Source organism: Lithobates pipiens, unplaced genomic scaffold (assembly GCF_037356315.1).
Source record: "Lithobates pipiens isolate NorthernLeopardFrog02 unplaced genomic scaffold, aLitPip1_a1.2 Scaffold_18, whole genome shotgun sequence".
NCBI lineage: Eukaryota > Metazoa > Chordata > Amphibia > Anura > Ranidae > Lithobates > Lithobates pipiens.
In genome coordinates, this window is record NW_027507758.1 from 385416144 (window position 1) to 385438044 (window position 21901).

Genomic DNA, 21901 nt, shown 5'->3' on the forward strand with positions numbered 1-21901 from the left:
TGTCTATATAATGTGGCCCTTAGGATTTGTTCATATACGCATGACCTTGTGTAAGAGCAGTGTGTACAGCTGTCTTTTACAAAACATTTGCCAAGCTTTCAGCCAGGTTTTTGTAAGAATTTTAAGTACCCTTCAGCTCCAGTTTTGAAATGTTAAACACAGATCCTAGTGAGAATGCTGACTGGTACTTTAAACTATCTGCTATGGGCTGCAGTGTGTTGCTTTTCCCCATGCTACTCTTAAAACAAAATTACTACATGCTGTTCTCTGTTTAATGGCACATCACCGCAGTGATGTGAACTGGCATTATAGGGAACACGGCTTTCTGGCTTGTCAATGCCTTGGTATTGCATTGAGCAAGACTACTCAGCACAGCCGGATGCTTCCAATGTGAATGGGCCTCACTGAGAAATATCTGTACTTTGACTTAATTTATGTTTCTATGAAATGGCTACAGCTGTAATGTTTTATATGTATTTGATCCACAAATTGCTGTCCATGCCAAATCTCTTACATTCTCTGAATTCTATTTCCTTTCTCATCTAACACAGTAGTACTTAACGTATGTCTCTTGCATATTTTTTTAATGAATTATTTCTTGACCTATTTTGTACACATTAAAAGTGCTCTACATCTTTAACAAGTGAATTCCTTTGTTGGACTAAGCGCGAACTGTAACAGTTATTTCCCCTGACTTATGCCCTGCAGTTTATGAGCTTTGCCTGTTAGGAGGAAGCCATCTAGCTAGTTAGGAAAAAACAAGAGTGAAACCTGGACAAAAAATAAGGTATTTGTTTGGTAGCATGTCACGGATGCAATCTGAGAAGCATAAACAATGGAAAATGAAAACAGGATCTCCGTTTCCAAGTTTTTCTATATGAGCATGTTATGTTCCAGCACACAATACCATAGGATCTTGATAAAAGTATGTTTGACTTAAGTTAAAAACAATTTTGTTTACACATTTGTCAAGATTAAGTACCTAGAATTTTTTATTTTTTTTTGCAAGCAACTTTTTTCCATTTGAAAGCTAGGTTAACCTATAGCTTTAATGAATCCGAGCGACTAGCCATGGTAGTGTTTAAAAAAAATATAAAACAAAGATAGCTGGATTAGTAAAAACTACTGTACATCTTGACAGATCTCTAATCTGGTCTGAACATGAAGCACAAATCATTAGTGAGGTACCTATGCAGGTTCTAATTTTACTGGTAGATGCTCTTCTATTATTATTATTTTATTTAAGATACCCATATAGCACCATCAATTTACTCAGTGCTCCACATATATATCGGTCCCTACCCTCAAGGAGCCCACAATTCAAGGTCCCCAACTCACACTCGTATACCAGGGCCAATTTTGGACAGAAGCCAATTAACCTACCAGAGTGTCTTTGGCGTGTGGGAGGAAATCGGAGTACCCGGAGGAAACCCATGCATGCACAGGGAGAACATACAAACTCCAGGCAGTAAAGCAGAAGAAGCAAAACTGATCAGAATACAACAGGTAGCTCTTGGCTTCTGTGCTTGTGTGAACCTACATTTCATACTGAGCCTGGGATAGTGCTAACAGCGGGCTGAGCCAGATGAATCCCAAGCAAATCTATCCTACCAACACAGTCGGCTGCTGTTTTGTAATATTATTTAGAATGATAGGCTTATTGGGTAGATGTCGAACTGCACTTTAGCTGATAATCGGTCTAGCTCAGCACCTACACATAGATGTGACATTTAATTAGGGTTAGGTGACCACACTCAAGGATATTTGTTTTTGTTCCATTGTATCTATCATTTGATACATTTGAGGCCATATTCACCACCTACGTGCTTTTGTTTCAGGCATACAAACATTTTTTCACTGTGACCATAATCTTGTATATGGTTAACTAAATAATGGCTTACAAAAGGTCAATTCACCTACAATTCAGTATGAACATTATTGGACTGCTGCCTTCATAAATGGCTTCTTGGGACAATGAAAGCTTTGTACCTTCCCAATATCCTGACTTAACTCCCTTGTGCCATTGCAGAAATAGTGTGGCTTTATACTAATCAGTGTTGTCACCTTTTATGTAAAGGATCCTTTTTTATTTCTATGGAAAAATACAGCAAACCATTTCCTGGTATTTTAGCTGTTTCCTTTTGGGGGCGGGGGGTGTCTGTGAGGAGACAAACTGAACCCTTTAAAATTATGCACAATCTTGAGGAACCCCATTTTAAAATGTCAAAAACAATGTTTTTTTTTTACGTGGAGCAGCAACATCCACACACAGAGGACACACATCGTTAGAAGTGATTTATTATGCCAAAGCAAATACATCTTTGCACACTGGTACTGACTAGTATTCCAATGTTTCTCTTCTCCCTCAGTTTCTCTCCCCACCCAGCTAATGTGTATATGTATATATATATCTATATATGTATAATAGTACTGACAGGAAAGTGCAGGGGAAAGGCAAACTAGGATGCTGTGCAGGTGCACAACATCCTCCTGGTCATCCAATGATTTAATTGGTAGTTAGTATGCATATGGCTAGAAGGTTGTAATGGTGCTCAATGAAAACCTGTGGCTTTATGTAACTAAAGGCTTGTATACAATGTTTAGGCATTTTGGCCTGAAGAAACCTGAAGGACCCCAGGTGCCCAGGCTTGGAAAATGCTGGCAAGGCAAATACAGTCTGCAGAGCCTTTCACAAGCAGATCATTTCCAGGTAGCCCACACGATGAGGGCTGTGCAGGAGGCACAGCCTGCACACTTACATTGGGAGCTGTTCTAGTTGTTTTTAGCTGGCTGGTACGCAACACTCAAGGGGTCTATGGCTTTCTTTAAAATATATTAAAAAGTATACACAAATTTTCTCTGAATTTATATTCTAGTATTTTGTCTTTTCTCTTAATTCAATAGCCCACTGCTGTCATTTTCCTTCAGTCCCTGCTGAATTACTTTACTTGGTAAATCTATACCCTAATTTAATATTCAGAAAAGGTTACATGTTTAAGCAAACGTGTATACAGTATTGAAACCACAGAAAATATTGACTTAAGAATAATTCTGGGACTCATTCAAGCCAATCATCATGCCATGTGGCATTCCCCTGTCAGACAGTGGTTAAATACTACCATACAACGTACATATAGTTGGTGCCTAGAAAGTTAACATTCCTTTCTTTATGTCTTTCCTTTTGTGGCAGGAAGTGCTGGAAGACGGTCTGTTTAATTATACAGTATTTTCTGTTTGTTTTAATTAGAATTGAGGAAGTTTTATTAGGTCAATGTTAATTTATCCAAGCATGTTGCATCTAGATAGAACACATTTAAGGAAGAGAAATGTATCTCTCTCGTATATAGGTATTTGTGTGTGTGTGTGTGTGCATGTATATATGTGTGTGTATATAATTTTTTTTTTTTTATATTTGAGTGAACCAAACAAAATAATGTTTATTTTTTTACACTTTCTCTTAAAAAAAAAAAGTCTACATTTTGATAGGTGTGTGTGTGTATATATATATATATATATATATATATATATATATATGTGTGTGTGTGTATATATATATATATATATATATATATATATATATATGTGTGTGTGTGTGTAGTTTCAAATTCTTAAGTGGTTTTAGTATGTGGAGGAAAAAAAACGTTGACTCCTATTGATTTTCTCTAATAACCTTCATGAATGACAGATGTTGCTTTTAATGATTATTAGTACAAATACAAGTTCAGATATTGCATACAGTTAGAAACCATTAAAAAATCTATTTCCGTTTAGTGTTGGCAGGACTAAATATGAAGTTATGGATTTGATGACAGGTCTTACAAGAATAAACAACTGTTCTATATCATGTCTTAAGTTCTAGCTATTCTGGACTTTTTTTTTATTACGGTACTAAAAAAACACGACGCTGTACCCAAACAGAATCAATGTCCTTTTTTTCCCCACAAATAGAGCTTTCTTTTGGTGGTATATGATCACCTATTTTTTGCGCTATAAACAAAAAATAGGCTGACCATTTTGAAGAAAACATTTTTTTTTTTTTTTTTTTTTTACTTTCTGCTATAATATATATCCAAAAAAAATAAAAATGTATTCATCAGTTTAGGCCAATATGTATTCTACTACATATTTTTTGGTAAAAAAAAAAAAATCGCAACAAACATATATTGATTAGTTTGTGCAAAAATTATAGCGTCTACAAAATAGGGGAAAGATTTGGAGACTTTATTTTTTTAAATTGTTTTTACTAGTAATGTCGGGGATCAGTGATTTTTTTTTTGTGGGACTGCGAGATTACGCCCACATTTAATAAAAATGCACTGATTGCTGTGTAAATGGCACTGGCAGGGAAGGGTTTAACCCTAGTGGTGATCAAAGGGTTAAGAGTTTCCTAGGGAGATGCTTTCTAACGGTCAGGGGATGTAGTAGAGATAGATTGCTGCTCCTGATCACTAAGAACAGCTGATCTTTATCTCCTCCCCTGTCAGAACAGGGATCTGCCTTGTTTATATAGGCAGTTCCCTGTTCTGTTGCCTTTCTTTCCCGTGATCGTGGGTGGCCAGCAGACATCAAGTCTGCCAGGCCAACGGGAGCAGTCCCGCAGTGGGTGTGCGCCCACAATACCACAGGCATGAACTGACGTACATGTCTGTCAGTTTGCACAGCCGAGCTGCCTTGCTGCATTTTCTACCGCTACCAGGGCATTGTTTTTATTTTTTGCACCCATGTTAAGATCGTGCTGATTTGTGTCTTCATTTCACAAGAATGTTCACTGAAAATTATCCTCTAAATATACAGCTCTAACATGTATTTTTCTGATGCTTTTCTGATCTCTGATTTTCTGTGCTTTTCAAATATCGATAAAGTAGGCTCATAACCAGTATTGCTTAACAAATTGACTTAAAGCGGGATTCCACCCTAAAGTGGAACCTCCGCTGATCGGATCCCTCCCCCCCTCCGGTGTCACAATTGACACCTTTCAGGGGGGAGGGGGGTGGAGATACCTGTCAAAGACAGGTATTCTCACCCACTTCCGGGCATAGTCTCCCGTGGGAGTCTACGCCATTTCCTGCCCTGCCGCGCTGTCTGCTGGGACACACACGGGTCCCAGTGACAGCGCGGAGATTTCCTATTGCGCGGCTCGCGCATGCGCAGTAGGGAACCGGGAAGTGAAGCCGATTCGCTTCACTTCCTGATTCCCTCACCTAGAATGGTGGCGACAGCAGCCGAAAGCCGAGCGAGCGAGCGAGCGATCGGCCTCGGCTGCCGGCATCGCTGGAACCCGGGACTGGTGAGTGTCCATTTATTAAAAGTCAGCAGCTGTAGTATTTATAGCTGCTGGCTTTTAATATTTTTTTTTTTTGGTGGAATCCCTCTTTAAGGAAATCTGAAATAGTTCCAACCCAACTAATTAACATCTAGACATTTGGATGCAGTTATATTGCTGCATCATTGCATGTTTCCATTGTGTGATCATTTAAGTTTAGATAAGTCATACTTTGGTAGACTTTGGACAAAAGTTGAAGTGCCAGACCTGCAGTATAATAAAGTCATTTCTGACTTGTGTCAGTGCAATTTTTTTTTTTTGTGCAGTGAGAAAATGGTTTTCCTTTCAATCAAGCAAAGTTTCCTTGATTGGAAGGATTTTTAAAAAGCTCTGCAACCAATGTCATTTTGTTCTAGCAATCCTGTTTGTCCACACCACACAATTATTTAGTAGTAGATAGATATCCTTATACCATATGTTTTTGTTTTGTTTTTTATTTGGCTGTCCTACAGTTGACCATTGCATTGATGGCCTTTTTTCTTGAATATCTGATACCTTGAAAGTTCAAGTTTTTCTTTGGGTGATGATGTTCCCTCAACCATGTGTGTCCTTACCTTGACTTGTTCTGTTGTATTTTGTATTGTCAATGTATAAATGCCATTTGATGTCATCCCTGATTTATAGGCTTCCGCGCAGTCTTTAAAAGCAATCTGTTCTTCTTTAGCAACAAATGATGATCTTGGTGCTTCAAGAAAAAAACAACAAAGGCATATTGATGAGAGATTTGGAAAAACATCTAACATTTACTGCAAGTTTTTTTTAAATGTTCCTAGAGATTAACTGTGAGGTTCAGCACCCATCTGCCTGATGTGGTGGATTGGTAGTCCTCATAGGGGTGTAACACTTTCTTTCAAAACTAGGCAAAGTAAAAAAGCCCAATTCCACTATTTTAGGTTAACGGCCTTTTAAGAGGTTTTATTTATTTATTTTAAACATTCAATTGTTAAATCACTTTAAATAGTCGAAGTGTTTCTTCATTTTATGACTAATGCTTATATTTTTTCCTGTGTGCTAACCATAAAACATTTTAAATAACGTCTTTATCTTTGTTGGGGTAAAAATACTCTTCTCTTAGGTTTATTCTTAACGTGCCCATTTTAGAAGAATTGCATGTATTTTGTCTATTAAATTAAATTTAAAAGAAAAGAGAGGCTTTTCAATGAAAGTACGTTCAGTGCAGAACTTGTCAATCTGTGCATAAGGTCACTTGTTCCTATTCTCTCTCCCTGATAAAAATTGTTTAGCAAAGCACAGAAGTAATATCAGACTAGCACTGGTATAATAGATTACCTGTTTTCCTGCAGTCCTACCTGGAGATGGACTAGCCTTTTACTCATACTTTGTCAGGGTGACAGAACATGTGCAGTATCACAGAGCCCACCAGATCCTAGGGGAGTGAAACATCACCCATTGTAGGCCTTAGCATTTAGTAGCGGATGAAGGGCGAGGGGACCAATTGCACCTTGATTATTTGAAATTATTCCCATACTTAGCTGTTAAAGCAGCATGGAAACACACCAGAGAAGACCATTACAAATAGTAATTTTTAAATATGCTAATTGTGTATGTTGTATCCACAAGATTTGTACACCTTTAAAAGCTGAGAGCAAATAGCCATTAAGCAATTTTTGTTTGCTCAGACAAATTACCTAATATTTCTATATAGGTAAAAAAAAAAATTGTACTTTTTAAAATTTTCTTTGAATATTTAGAGAAAATGTATTCTCTTTATAAGTTAGTCTCAATTTTTTTTCTAGTGCAAAAAAAAAAAAGGAAGATGTCTGCTTCAGTTGCTGATGGCAACACGTGCAGTAATATAGTGCTTAAATTCCGTTTACAGAATAATAGACTGCTCACATCAGTCCCTACTCCTGAAGGAGCTTACATTGCAATATCCATACCACAATGGCAGGTGCCAATCAACCATTGTTTTTGTATGAGGAAACCCAGGAGAAACATGGAAATTTCTTGTGGATTTACATCCTGTGGAATTTGAACCCAAGGCCTGTTACTGCAAAGTTCTTTACTAACATTTTATGTGTACTTAAGTGCAAATGTTTTATCTCCTAATATACTGTGGGCTGTCTGAATAACTGGACTGGGAGTAATCTGGGTGTTAAATATTCTCAGTTTTGTCTGTGCATCTTTATAAATATTACTGGTACATAATAGATTAGCATTGATGAGTTTCATTGGTCCTGTAACTATGCAGTTATACTGAGTGAGGATTTGGGAATTCTGCACTCATGAAACACAGATGGTCATGACAAAGGTGGATTTTTTTTTTCCTTTCCCTCTGGTAGCTGTTGAGCAGTCTGCATCTGATAAAGTGAATTAATAAGAGGGAGGAAAGCTGTGATGTTTATGAAAAAATAAACCTGTTGTTAAAAGGTGATTCCAACGATAGATCTATGAAATGTAGGGGAAATCAATCACATACTCCATTAATGCTTAGGTGGTGCATGTGAAATTCACTAATGTTTTTGGCAACAGAGGCATTGGGAAATCTGATGAATTCTATTATTTTTCTGCTTTAAATAAATATCAGTATCTTACAGGGCACCATGTCAATTTCTAAATTTAATACCCATCTGTCTCTGGAAAGTATTATGTGCTTAAGTTTATTATCCAAAGTTTAAGAACACTTGAAATAACAGTTTTGTTATTGTGCTAGCCTAATCTCGCTTGGTATTTTTCCAAAAAAATAGAACTGCTCGATCCAAAACCTTGTTTTCACCAGACAATTTAATTTTTATGTGGCGCTTTCCTATAAAGCCTTTGCTTACAGAGGATATCTTATAAGAAATAGCACCTATGTTTAATTGGAAATTTAAAGGTTACAGATTAGGATGAACTTTTTTTTTTTTTGAGATCTTTATTACGGTACATTAATTACTATTCTTCCTTTCTGTTGCATGTTTGACATGGAGTGATTGAAATGCACTGAGATTGATGAAACCATAAAAGTGAAAAACGAATGAAATGATGGAATAAAAACACTAGCTTCATGCATTTTCTTTGTCCGATTATCCTAAAATAAAATATTACTAAGTTTGGGGGACCGTACGTTTTATTGCTAGATAATTTCTATACTGTATATAAATCCATCTCCAAAATTCATATATCTGGATTATTTTCATGCTTGTTAAAATGAAAATGAGTGGAGATACTGTCCAGGGCAGCCTTACAGATAATCAAAATATATTTGATGTTTCATATTGACTTTGATCTTTTATAAATAGGTCCCATAGAGCCATTAAATACATTACTCGTATGATAGCTCTGTCATAAAATATTACATTCTAATAGCTGTGTTGCTATTGTAGGCATTCAGCCATTTATCACACTATACAGCACTGGGTAAATGCACACTCCTGATAAGACCAAGGCGGCGGTAGACATGCAGGAGAAATGGCTGTTTTAGCTTGGCAAATGCTACATTTAAATATATGTAGCATTAATAATGTACAGACACTGGTTAACAAAAAAAAGCTGGTTAACCCAAAAAAAAGACTTTTAAAAGTTGAGCACTAAATCAAATATCATGAAAAGGCATTTCTCACAATCCAGGAAGCCTAAAACGTGTAATATACAGTATTTTCTCACTGCAGTTGGTGCATGCTATCTGATTAGAGCTTGGGACAGAGGATAGCAACTTAAGGTTCTGTTCTCCCCTAGGTGTTTTTTGGGTGTTTTTCTGCTGTAAGCCTCAGCTCTAAAAATGCCCAACAAGACAAATCCCATTAATTTCAATAGCCCCTGTTCACATCTTAGCATTCTGTCGACTGAAGCAAAACGCCCGTCGCTCAAAGTACAGGAGTTTTTTTTTTTTGCAGATTACAGGCGTTTTCTGCTTTTTACATTGGTGAACTTTTGACCTGTAGAAAATTGCGGCAAAAGTCGTGCAACTTTCTGCCTGAAAACCATACGTTCAGATGTGAATGCAGTCTAAAAGAGAATATGAAGCCACTGTTTATAAAGTATGCTGGTAAAATATACTGGCAATAGCCTGAAATTGTGCATGGAAATGAAAATTGTGTTACCCAGAATTAATTAGCATAGTATAGGAAGCTCCAAGCATATTCAGGTGATGATCAGAAGTTTATGCTGCTTAAGATAATTCAATGTTTTGGAGTAAACTACTTCACGCAGCTGACTCCCTGACCAGTTAGCCTATTAAAGATTGATGTAGTCACTCTCTCCCCCTGAACGCAGTGTGATATAAGTGCATTTTGGTTAACATATGAATGTTTCTGCATTGTTATTTGTGAGTGTTATGCCATTGTGTGGCAATTTAGACTGTTAATCTAGAGTCATTTATAGAACTAAGGAAGACCGAACATAAGGTTATGTTGCATGTTTTTAAGGTTATGTATGATCTTTTTAAAGATTTTTGGATATACAGGTAAATATTAATATAGAGCCATTTTAGGGCCAAAGGAATACCAAATATAAGGTTATATGAAATTTTTTAAGGGAATGTACAGTTTTTTTCTTTTCTTTTTTTTTTTAATGATTTTTGGATATACAGGTAAATAGGAACAGGTAGATTATCAATGTGTGCTAATTTTCTATATGCATCGTCTGCTCTATATATAAAATATATTTACATCTTGGCAGCTAGCTGTATTAGCTCATTACGTATGCTGGCTCTTCTTCTTACTTTACAGTACTGCACAGGGACTGTGCTTTTACTTCTTTTTCTCATAGTGTAAATCTGAGTAAGTTGACTGTTTAAAAAAAAAAAAAAAAAGTCCCTAATATCTATATTTCATGCAATAACATGGAAGACCAGGAAATGTAAAAATGTGATTTAAAAAAATGTATTTTTAAGGTAAATACTGAAAAAGCAGCTCAAAATTTGTGCACACTGAAATTACAAGTATGGCTTTCCACTGTATTAGGAAAGTAGGATTTAAATTATCAACATTTTCATTCATATTAATCTTGAGGGCCAACCTGTGAAACAATTGCTCTAGTTACATTCTGCTTGTTAGCTGTTTTCTAATGAGCGTTTCATCAAACTGTAGATTCATCTCTAAACATGAATGAATATCTGAAGGTTATTTCCAGAGTGGGTGTGTTAACCACTTACCTGTTTGTGGTGTCATCCATGTTAGCAGGTTGTGCACAGTCTGCATCAAGTCATGCTGCTGTTTCTGCAGTAGAGAGTTATTTACAGATGCTGTCATCAGTTGCTTCTCTAAATCCTCAATGATAGAATTTTGTCTGAGTACTAAGGTTTGCAGCTTATCTTTTTCTTCTTTCATTGACTGGAGTTGCTGGTTGTGCTTATCCTCCATATTTGACACTTTATTTTCTAAATCACTATAAAAATATACAAGTTAGCATGTCATGTCTAACAATGTAATGCATTTTTAGTACACTAGCAGGGCTGATATTTTATGTTGTGGAAAAAGAATTCAAATATTTTAACATGGAGTCTTAATTCAAAAAGCTTGACTCGTGGTATGAGATTGCATAACGATTGAAGCATTGATAATACAGTCAATCAAATCAATGTATATTAACATTTCTATTCAGTTTTAAGTGCTAATTTTCTCAAAGTAATGTGTATATGTAACATTTCTGCAGTGGTTCCCAACTATATTCCTCTGGTACCCCTCAACAGGTAATTTTTTAGGATTTCCTTTAAGATGTACAGGTGCTTTAAATCAATGTCATTGGCTTCATATTTATGACAATTATGAAACTTTCAAATCTTGGTTTGTTGAGGGTACTTGAGGACTGAGGTTGGGAATCGCTGCCTTGATAATGGTTGGCACCACATTTAAGGCATCATTCAGGATCAGCCTTTTCTGCCTGATATAAGATGCTCTCCCAGGGATGATGCAGTCATACAAATCTCTGTTCATGTGCAGGAATTGTGTTTATTATGTATATAGGTTTTATCACACAGTCCCCCCCCCCCCCCTCTCTGCTTTAGCCTCTCACTCGCATAACGTTAAATAAAATACAGTGTACAGTTGAGTTTATACTAGGGATGAAGAAAGTGCATGCTTCATTCTACCACAGTGGCATAATTTTCTTTGCAAGTTTTCTAGGCCAACTTTAAAGCCCCGTACAAATGGGCTGAATGCCGGTCGACATTGGCCAGTTCAATAAAAACTGTCTGACATTCAGCCTGGATGTAAGGCAGCCGGTCCGGTAGAAGCAGGCCAAGCATGCTAGAAAACTAGCAGCCCTCTGGCTCCCAATCAGCGCTTTCAGCCAATGGCTGAGAGCGCTGACTGGAGTGTTCTGGCAGGGAGAGGGGCATCCCCCTGTCAGAAACAAAGTGTGTGTGTGTGTGTGTGTGTGTGTGTGTGTGTGTGTGTGTGTGTGTATATATATATATATATATATGTGTGTGTGTGTGTGTGTGTATGTATGTGTGTATATATATATGTGTATCTATATATGTGTGTGTATATATATATATATATATATATATATATATATATATATATATATATATATATATATATATATATATATAATGTGTATATATATTTATACATACATATACATTTTGTTTCGATTTGAAACTAAATAGGTTGTTTTACAAGGTGAGGGGTCACATATACTTTAAGTTATTAATGGTATTGCTGTTACTAGATTATGATAAAATTTAATTTGTTGTGTCTTAAAGCCAGATACTTTTTATTTATTTTTTTTTTTTTTTGGAACAGGGATTTTTGATTTTTTAAAAACCCAGGGATATCCCTTAAAATCTGAGACAATTCGTAACTGTAAAAGAGGCGTTATACTGCTAATAAAAGGTAAAGCTAAAGTTTAGGTATGAATTTTTGCATAGTTACATTGGTCCAGCATTCTTCCAGGCGAGCGGCTGCCCTGCTGCATTGTGCATTGAATTTTCTCAACAAAGTCATAATATTCTCTGACTGAATAGTATGAAGATTGTGATGTCACCTCCCCACTCCAACTCATTCAATCAGAGAACTCTTTGCATGAAAATGCAGTGTGTGCTATGAATGGCACCCATGCTGAGTGAGAGGACTGCTGTGTTCATTATACAGCAGAGTAGTGGATTGGCATGGGACCCAGAAGTCGGTGGCACTCACTGTAGTAACATATCTACATGGGAATTTGGCAGGTTTGTCTGGACCAATGTGACTATGCACCAAAAAAAAAAAAGCCATGCATAAACTCTTGCATTATTTCTTCTACCTTTTTTAAGTCTTGTTAGCAAAGCTACATATTGATGGTGAGCCTCGTATATCAAAATTTTTACAACTGCTGCTTTAAATGTTTAAGCAATGCCAAATGGTAATTCTCAGAAGTGTTCCATGCAGAGCTTTGTAAATATCCCTGTTTATTTCTAGCCCCACTGAGCATGTAGTCTGTGTCTGTTGGCTTGCCTGGTTTATATTAAAATTCTGTGCTTTACACACCTAGATTTCTTTAGTAATGCTGAAAAGCCATTTAAAAGTACGTTGAGATCTTGTTGAACATTTGGTAAATTCCAGAAGCTATTTATTGATTGATTTCACTTAAGCATTGTTGTATTGCTCATTCTAGTCATTTATTCCCAAAGCATTAGAAAGGTGACAAAAGGCATGTCAGTTGTCTGTTCAATCAGCATAGGGTATTTATTACATTCTATTTATAACAGATGTAGCTACTGGAATGTTAAAAATCTCCACTAACCTAATACATGTGGACGTCTAGATAACATGGTTTAACCCTGGCATCAAGAGTCAGCCTTTACAAGCTAATACTGATGAAGTCAGCATTATTATCACATCTTTATTTTGTCACGTATTTGTTTCAGAGGTGGATTGCTGCCTGCTTAGGTAGTGGTATGTAGTAATGACAAATAGGGGAGCTAAATGATGATACTCAGGGGAATGCAGGTACACAGACATGTGATGCTCGCATATGTTTGATGGCTTAAAGATGTAAATAGAATAGATTTAAAGGGAGACCTAACAAAAAAAAATATTTTTTTACAAACTTCTCATTTTTTTTAAATATAAAAATGTTATCATTTTTCATTCATTTTAAAAATGACTGTCCAGTCATGATCAATTATATACATTGTGCAGCTGTAAATTGTCAGTGTTCAAAGCAAACACTGTATGTAGCTGTGTAAAGTTTGATTAAAGCAGTTGTAAAGCCTTATTTTTTTTTTTTTTTTTACCTTAATGAATTCAATGCATTAAGGTAAAAACCCTCTGTGCCTGATATCCCCCCCCCCCCCCGTCCCCCTCCATATACTTACCTGGGCCCTATCACGATCCATTGCTGTGCATGAGAGCAGCAGTTCCGTCCCTCCTCCCCAGCAGATCAATAGCGGCAGGCGCCATTGGCTCCTGCTGCTGTCAAACTCTGTGGGGGGGGGGGGTTAACAGCTTCCTATGGGGCACTGGATGAAGAGGAGGAGCCAGGAGTGCCGATGGGAGACCTAAGAAGAGGATAATTGTGGCTTTTCTGTGCGAAACCTTTGCACAGAGCAGGGAAGTATAACATGTTTATTATTTTAGTAAAACAAAAAAAATGTATTTAAAGAAACTGACTTCTGTATAACAAATCTGTACATTTCACTTTACATGGCTCTCACAGCACAGAATGCGATTTGTACTGGTATATTCATTTCTCAGATATGTAGGCAATGTTGTACTTCCAGAGCCTTGTGTATACAGACTATCACTAACACCAAAGGACCCCAGTGCTGCCTAAAAACACATGTATGCATTATCAGTACTTTAAAAGAAAACTTGTGGGCCGGTAACTCAGAAAGTAATAGGCAGATCGATCAGCAAACCAGCCAGGGAACTAGCATGTTCAGAAGGAATTGTCAGTAATTGTTGACGTCTCTCAGAACACATTGCAGTACATTATAAATATGTAATGATTTGCAAAGAATAGAATGTTGGGGGACACTGGGACCCTTAGCTTTCAGTAGTTTGTGTTGTTGGTAAAGTATGCATACAGATATAGAATAGTTTACCTGCAGTGGTGCTGCAAATGAAATGTGAAAATTTGACAAAATTGTAGGCACACTTTCATTTTATAAGTGCTGTGTATTTAACTGATATTCAATCCCTGTTAAGCTCAAGCACGTGTGTTTTTCTTACTAATATGTGTATGCATACCTGTCTAAGTCTTTTTGTGTGTGTATGTGTACCTTTCTCTTCTTCAGAGTAGCTTTTTTTTATTTATACCTTTCTCTTCTTCAGAGTAGCTTTTCTTATTTATACCATTCTCTTCTTCAGAGTAGTTTTTTTTATTTTTTTATTTTTTTTATACCTTTCTCTTCTTCAGAGTAGCTTTTTTTATTTATACCTTTCTCTTCTTCAGAGTAGCTTTTTTTTATTTATACCTTTCTTTTCAGAGTATATTTTTTATGTGTACCTTTATCTTCTTCAGAGTAGCTTTTTTATGTGTACCTTTCTTTTCAGAGTAGATTTTTTATGTGTACTGTTCTCTTCTTCAGAGTTTTTTTAATTTTTTTAACACTTTTGTTCCATCAGTGAATCCTTTATTTTTATACTTCTATTTTAGAACTTCATAAAATTTGTGAGGTTGTCCCATTTCTCTGTAAGAATGAATCTAGGTTATTGCACCCCAGTTTATGTTTACACTGCAGTCTAGTCATTAGTTCTCTCTCACAGCACATAAATATTCCAGGCACTGGACGGGATGTATCAGACAGAGAGAGAGAGAGAGAATAATGTCATTGTGTCTGTGGAAATGCTTTTTATCTCCGTCCTGAGGAAGAACCCCTGAACTCTGGCACAATTGCTGTTTTATGAAAACAGATGGTATTTCCTCTATTGATCACTGCGGAAATGAGCTTGATCACCATAATAATCACCTTGTTAAAAACATTGTGCTGGGCTGTTTGCACTCCAGCAGTGCACAAGTAATAGATGTGTTATCCAACATTATGCCACAGTGTTCAAAATAAGTTTATCAGTTTGTCAGAAATCTACTGTAAAAGTAAGACCAATCAAAACACTTGGATAGGTGATTAAATTACATGATTAAGCATGCTTTTCTAGTTATTCCTTTTTAGTCGCAACATCAAATATTCATAAATCTAACATAACGAAGGATCACTCATCCAATAATTGAATTTAGTGTTACTTGTAAAAAATAATACTTTCAATTCTAAAAGGATTCAAAATGGGGCTCAGGCATGCATGTGTGTTCATTAAAACCTCTATCACAGGGACTGAAAGAAAGATGAAAATCCAACATTTTGCGTTGTCTACAAAACGTTAATAGAGACAAAATCTCCCAATGGGGACAAATGTGCCAGTGACAACTTTCTGAGGGGGGATTTACCTCAATTTGGAAGGACTTTTGTTCATGCCCTGCCAAAAGAACAGGTAGTAATGGCAAATTTCTCAAATGGGAGGGAGGTTGTAAAAAACTTTCCACTCAATGCAGAATGAAAATATATTGGTTATTCAATATACTTTAATACTATATACACAGGAAGGTATTTTTTTTTTTATGTATACGTTATACAAACACTTACCTGTTTTTGTCTTGTAACTTTGTTATCTCGTTTGTTTGATCAGATATTTGTCTTTCAAGTTTATTTGTTGAAAAAGAATGTTCCAATAGCTGAAGCTCCAGGCGACTTGTTTGGTTGAATACCTGTTTAGAAGTTAACAAAGCAACTAGATTATTTTAACTATATAATAGGTACCCATAACCATGATTTCTGGTCATTTACTGAAGAAAAGTAGTTATCTTGAAGTTTGGTCACTTTGCTGTTGCTTATGGACATTGTGAGGTGTATAGAAAATCCTCAATAATAGCACATGGATGTTTAAGAATTGAGGTGGAATTTTCCAATTAAATGTAATCACTGGAGTGTTTTTTTTTTTTTTGTGTGTGTGAAATATATGAGTAAAATTGTCAAAATGATGCCATATATACATTCAAACAGGGAGCTATCTCACAAAACGCAAACACATTTTGTGTTCTCTTTTTGAAAATTCTAGTTAATGGCCTTTGTGGTAACCCTCTTGTTTATGCCTTTTCTTAATTTTACATGCCTATATATTTACACATACCTAAAAGAAAAGATAAAAGGTTATCTAACGCAAAACCTTTTTTTTTCATAAGTTTTGAATTGGTGTCCTTAGGAAGAGGGCTTTGTATCCTGCCATGTAGGACTCTTAGTTTTGAACACATTTTTGGATGTATTTTTATGGACTTGCTGAAATAAAGGTGATTTTACTGGACGTGTGACCAACCAGAATTCTGGGGGCTGAACATGCATATTACACCACTGGATGTTAGGATACTGGTTTACCTAGCAAGCAATGACTGCTGCAGAGAAGGGGATCATGCAATGAAGACTAACTGGTTGGCTGGCTGGCGTTTAGGATTAGGACTTGATCAGGGTCTGGGCTGCAATACGGCATTTAGTGAAGCCTACTTTAGGGTGATCACTGGGAGGTCAAAGGCCAAAAATAAATTTGGAGACAGTCTTCAGGGTCCTTCATTCACATATTTCATAATACTATCTTAAGTGGTAATAACCCCAAAAGCAAACATTTATTATATTGCAGCTTAACAATTCTTAAAAGTGATTGCTGCATTTATTTTCTTTTTTGAATTTTTCTTCCGTTTTCATCTGGCGATCAAGCCAGCAAGTCTGTTCTTTCTCAAAAGAACAGCAACAAGCTCTCCAGCAGAATGTATCATTTTACACAGGTTAAACAAACTATTTACCACTGGCAGGGGTGCTTAAAATCAGCTTTAATAATGCAAATCATTATATAAACATATATTCCAAAAGAAAAAAAAGTTTGCTGCAACTAAGTGTGAGCTGGAGCTTGACTTTAATTTGTTATATTTAAATCTGCTAATACAATTAACACTAGCTTTCATACAGACTGACAGTGCCGCTGTGCCTCCACTGCAGATTTATCCAGAGTCGTCTTGATAATACAGGAGGTGTTTTATTGGGCACATCACCCGCCAAACAGGGAAAAAAGCCAAAGAAAATAAAACTGATGCAGCCACCACATGTAATGGTTGGTAAGCTGCAATATAATACATGTTTGGCTTTGGGCTTAATATTGCTTTAATATATTTTTTGGGCAAAATGCAAGAAAAAAAAAATGCAATTCATTCTGAATATTCCCTGTCAGAATAGCTTAGAGGGGCTCCAGCTTAAAGTGGTTGTAAACCCTTACAAACCACTTTGACCTACAGGTAAGCCTAGATTAAGGCTTAGCTGTAGGTCCAAGAAATATCTCCCAAACCTATACGGTTTAGGAGATATTTGCCCGAAGACGGGCACCGCTATCTACGGCGCATGCGCCGTAGACAGCGGCGCACTGAGCGGGGCATCGTCGATGATGGCAATGCCGCGAGTCTCGGCTCCCGTGCGCATTTGCGGTGCATAGTAGTCCATTATGCTTTGCCTTTACAGGGAATGAAAGAGGAAGTAAACTCATCAGGGTTTACTTCCTCTTTAAAAAAAATTATTAAAAGCCGGCAGCTACAAGTACTGCAGCTGCTGACTTTTAATAAATGGATACTTGTCCAGGGTGCCCGCAATGTCGACAGCAGAAGACGCGCAATCACTCGTCTCTCGGCTGCCCCCGCCGCCATCCTCTGTGAGGGAATCAGGAAGTGAAACATTGCAGCTTCACTGCGCGGTTACCTACTGCGTGTGCACGATCCACGCGTCTTCACTGGTCCCCATTGTGTTCTGGTAACTGTGTTTCCCCATGCACAATGGGGGGGAAGTGATGTATCTGTGGATCTTCTTCAACTATCTAAGCCCGGAAGTGGGTGCAGATACCTGTATAATACAGGTATCTGCACCCCCGTCCCCCCTGAAAGGTGGCAATTGTGGCACCAGAGGTGGGGAGGAATGCGATGAGCGGAAGTTCCACTTTAGCATGGAGCTCAGCTTTAACCACTTCCTGACCGCCGATATGTCATAAGTTTATAGACGGATATCGTTATGGCAGCAGCTAGCTGCCATAATAATGCAGTTTTGCAGCGTGGCATGTTGGGTATCAATTTACTCAGCATTAAATTATCTTTCACAATATAATAAAAAAAATAGCTAACTTTACTATTCTCTTATTTTTAATTTAAAAAAGTGTATTTTTTCCAAAAAAAAGTGCGCTTGTAGGACCACTGCGCAAATACGGTGTAATAGGGAGTGACAGAGATTGGTGGGGAAGTTTGTCATCAGGCACAGAAAGCGGTTTCAGCGATGATTCTGCGACTGTGCCCAGTGATGTGCGGACTTGGTGCTCGATTGACTGAGGTAGGGAGCATGCAGCGCCTCCAAGATTCCCGTTTACTTGAGCACCTGGTATCAAAGTGGAGGTTGAAGATGACAACCCCTTGGCATACCTCCAACTGTTTTTGATCGATGAGGTTATAGAAAAAATTGTTATGGAGACAAATTGGTACCAGGAGCAACAAGCTGCTACGCATTAGAGGTTTGCAAGGAGCAGAAAGTGGGAACCAGTGACCAAAGCTGGAAGTTTCTGGGCCTCATAATTCTTCAGGGAGTGGTGGGGAAACCCCTGCAGAAGTGGTATTGGACAACCAACAGATTACTAGCCACTCCTTTTTTGGCACGCTCATGTCGGAGTAACAAATTTTCTCTGATAATGAAGTATTTGCACTTTCAAAATAATGAAGAATTTCATTTAGACTTCTCATCCAGCACCAAAATTGAAAAAGATTTGGGAGGTATATCAAATTATTCAGAAAAAATTTCCAGCAAACCTATGTACCAGATAGAGACATCAGTATCGACGAAAGTCTAATGGCCTACAAAGGAAGACTTTGCTGGATACAGTATATCGCATCTAAGAGAGCACAATTTGGCATAAAATCATTCATTTACACTGGAAAAGGAACCAAATTCAACGAAAGATTCAGTAATTATACAATGGCAACCATTTCAGTTCTTACTTTGATTGAGCCATTGCTGATACAGGGCTTCTGTGTAACCACAGATAATTTTTACACTTCTCCAGTTCCTTCTACAGCACAAGATGGATGCATATGGGATCGTTAGAGCTAACCTGCATGACCTCCCACCAACATTTGACAATAAAAAGCTCAAGGCAGGAGAAGTAGTTGCCTGGCAGAAAGGCAAAATGATGGCACTGAGATGGCGCACCAAAAAAGATGTATGCCTGAGTACTATTCACAACACCTCTACTGTCATGGTAAACACAAAAGGTGGAAAAGACTTAATGAAACCACAAGTCGTGATGGACTACAACAACACCATGGGAGGTGTTGACAGAGCTGACCAGGCCATGACATTTTATCCAGCCATGTGAAAGCAACAAAAAAAATATTCCAAAAAAACATTCAGGTATCTTCTTGAACAGTGCCTGTGGAATGCCTTCATTCTTCTAAAAAAAAAAAAAAGTGACAAGCCTGTGGTTCATGCGGACTTTGTTTGGAAAGTTGCCAAACTTATATTTCTCAAGCATCAAACACCAACGACACTAAATAGATCTGGACATCGTGCTGCTGGCGCTGTAAACCCGAAATGCCTGAATGGTCGTCACTTTATGGACCACATTCTACCAACGGAAAAAATAAGTCGGCACCCACAAGGATGTGTGTGGTTTGCTGCTGTAAGCGTGACAACACTGGAAGAAAAATCAGAAAAGAAATCCGGATCTACTGTCCTGACTATGATGTCGGACTTTATGCTGTACCACGTTTTAAAATTTTCCATAACCAGGACATTTACTGAAGCAATATGACTATAATATTTCACCCTTGTTTGGCCAAAAAAGGTCAGTGTTTTTGATATTTACTAAAATGTATTGAATAAAAAGTTATATTATTATTTATAGTTATTATAATTTATGATTTTGTGTTTCAAACTTTGATACCGAAATGTCTACTAGACTCTGGTTTGGACAGATTTAAGTGAGTTATTTATAAGAATTACAGGCCTATAATATAAAACTCCAAATTTCCATGCAAAATAATGGTACCGCTTTCAGCACCTAAAATCTGAAATAATCATACCACCAGAGAGGTTAATTGGTTAAATTTACCAACCCAATAATTTCCTACTAGTTGGTAATCCAAATATATAACCGAAATGACTGATAAAGCACTTGAACATTTTTGAAAGTACACCATATGACAACTCTTTTCAGTGTTATCTTTTTTTCGAGACATTTGTCATCTTATGAGATCACACTAAGGAATGTTATTTATTTAATTGATGTCAATCTCTCGGAAGGAAGACAATACTTTGGATGTTTGCAGAATTTGCCTCATCATGCCACATGCTGTTCAGACAATACTATTTGTGTAAGTATTACTTGTACTTCTTTCATCTGGAGCTTGTTTCTGTTGACAGGAAGACCTCATTACTCATTTCCGTCAAGTTAAATATTACTTGAGGATATGATTTCACATTGTAATGTCCTTGGGAGAGCAAACTTTGTGTGTTTGTTTCATTCTGGTTGGAATCAGTTGTCCGTGTGTCAGCGAAACATCTTTATAGGATTGACATTTGTAGGTTTTTTTCTTTAATTTTGAATGTAAGGACACATTGACAGTGTGAATGCTGTTTCTAGTATGTATGTTTTTCTATACAAGTACATGCTGTATAATGCATGTATAGTGTGCTTTTTAAATTGTACCATTTATGCCTATCAATGATGCATTTTTTGGGTATCTTTAAAGCATGCCTAGAGCACAGAATTGTGAATGGGTTTTAATTTTTGGCAGGCAAACTTATAGACAGCTGGTTCACCTACAAAGAACTCTAGGCATCTAAGTTTGAGGCTCCTCTATTTGAAAATCTTGTCCGCAAATATATCCAGGCTCCCCCTTTGCGGACGGGGACCCAGACTGAGGGGGACCATTTCTTCTCCTTTCCTCCTCCTCCTCCCTGTCTAATAACTGTCTGCTGTTCTTAATATGAATGCATATGGAGGGTCCATAGAGCCTCCCACATTCCAACGCAATTATGGGAGCAAGGCATTGTATCTTGAGGTACTGAACATAATCCCAATCATCATCGCTCCCATATTTCTTTGACTATAGTTGTGTTACCATTTGACTGATTGCTAATGTGATGTTCTTTTATAGATATGCCTTTATTCTGTATTTGCCATACGGTGACTATACTCGCCTAGTTTATGCTCTTGGTAAACAGACGCTTTATTAGGAGAGCCCAGGTTGTTAGGCTCATTTATTTGGGTCTTGTTCATAACATTTGGGCCCTTGATTGTATTGGAGGGAGCTTGTATTTTTCTCTGATATTTGTCTAACAGTATTTCTGTATTTTATTAAACTTTTGAATAAAAATCTATTGGAAAAATAAAATCATGTCCCGTTAAAATTTTATGGGCACATCCGGTTAGGGCTTGGACTCCTAAATGCTGTATGATTAGTCTACTGCAAAAGTGTGTCACCGGCGAAAAAAAAAAAAAAAAAAATATATATATATATATATCTAGGTGTGTGTGTGTATGTGTGTGTATATATATATATATATATATATATATATATATATATATATATATATATATATATATAATATTAGAGCTGCAACTAACGATTAATTTGTCT

General features: G+C 36.9%; 2 protein-coding genes across 3 annotated transcripts in view; one reads left to right on the plus strand and one right to left on the minus strand.

Moving 5' to 3' along the window:
- Positions 1-21901, plus strand: part of MCPH1 (microcephalin 1) — a 527088-nt gene that overhangs the window by 305921 nt on the left and 199266 nt on the right. The window lies entirely within an intron of this gene.
- ANGPT2 (angiopoietin 2) overlaps positions 1-21901 on the minus strand; it is a 58920-nt gene that overhangs the window by 12568 nt on the left and 24451 nt on the right. Inside the window, exons 3-5 of the mRNA XM_077487777.1 lie at positions 15834-15955; positions 10419-10651; positions 5878-6008 (exon numbers count right to left, since the gene is read on the minus strand). Coding sequence (XP_077343903.1) covers positions 5878-6008; positions 10419-10651; positions 15834-15955 — 486 coding nt within the window. The remainder of the gene's footprint in view (positions 1-5877; positions 6009-10418; positions 10652-15833; positions 15956-21901) is intronic.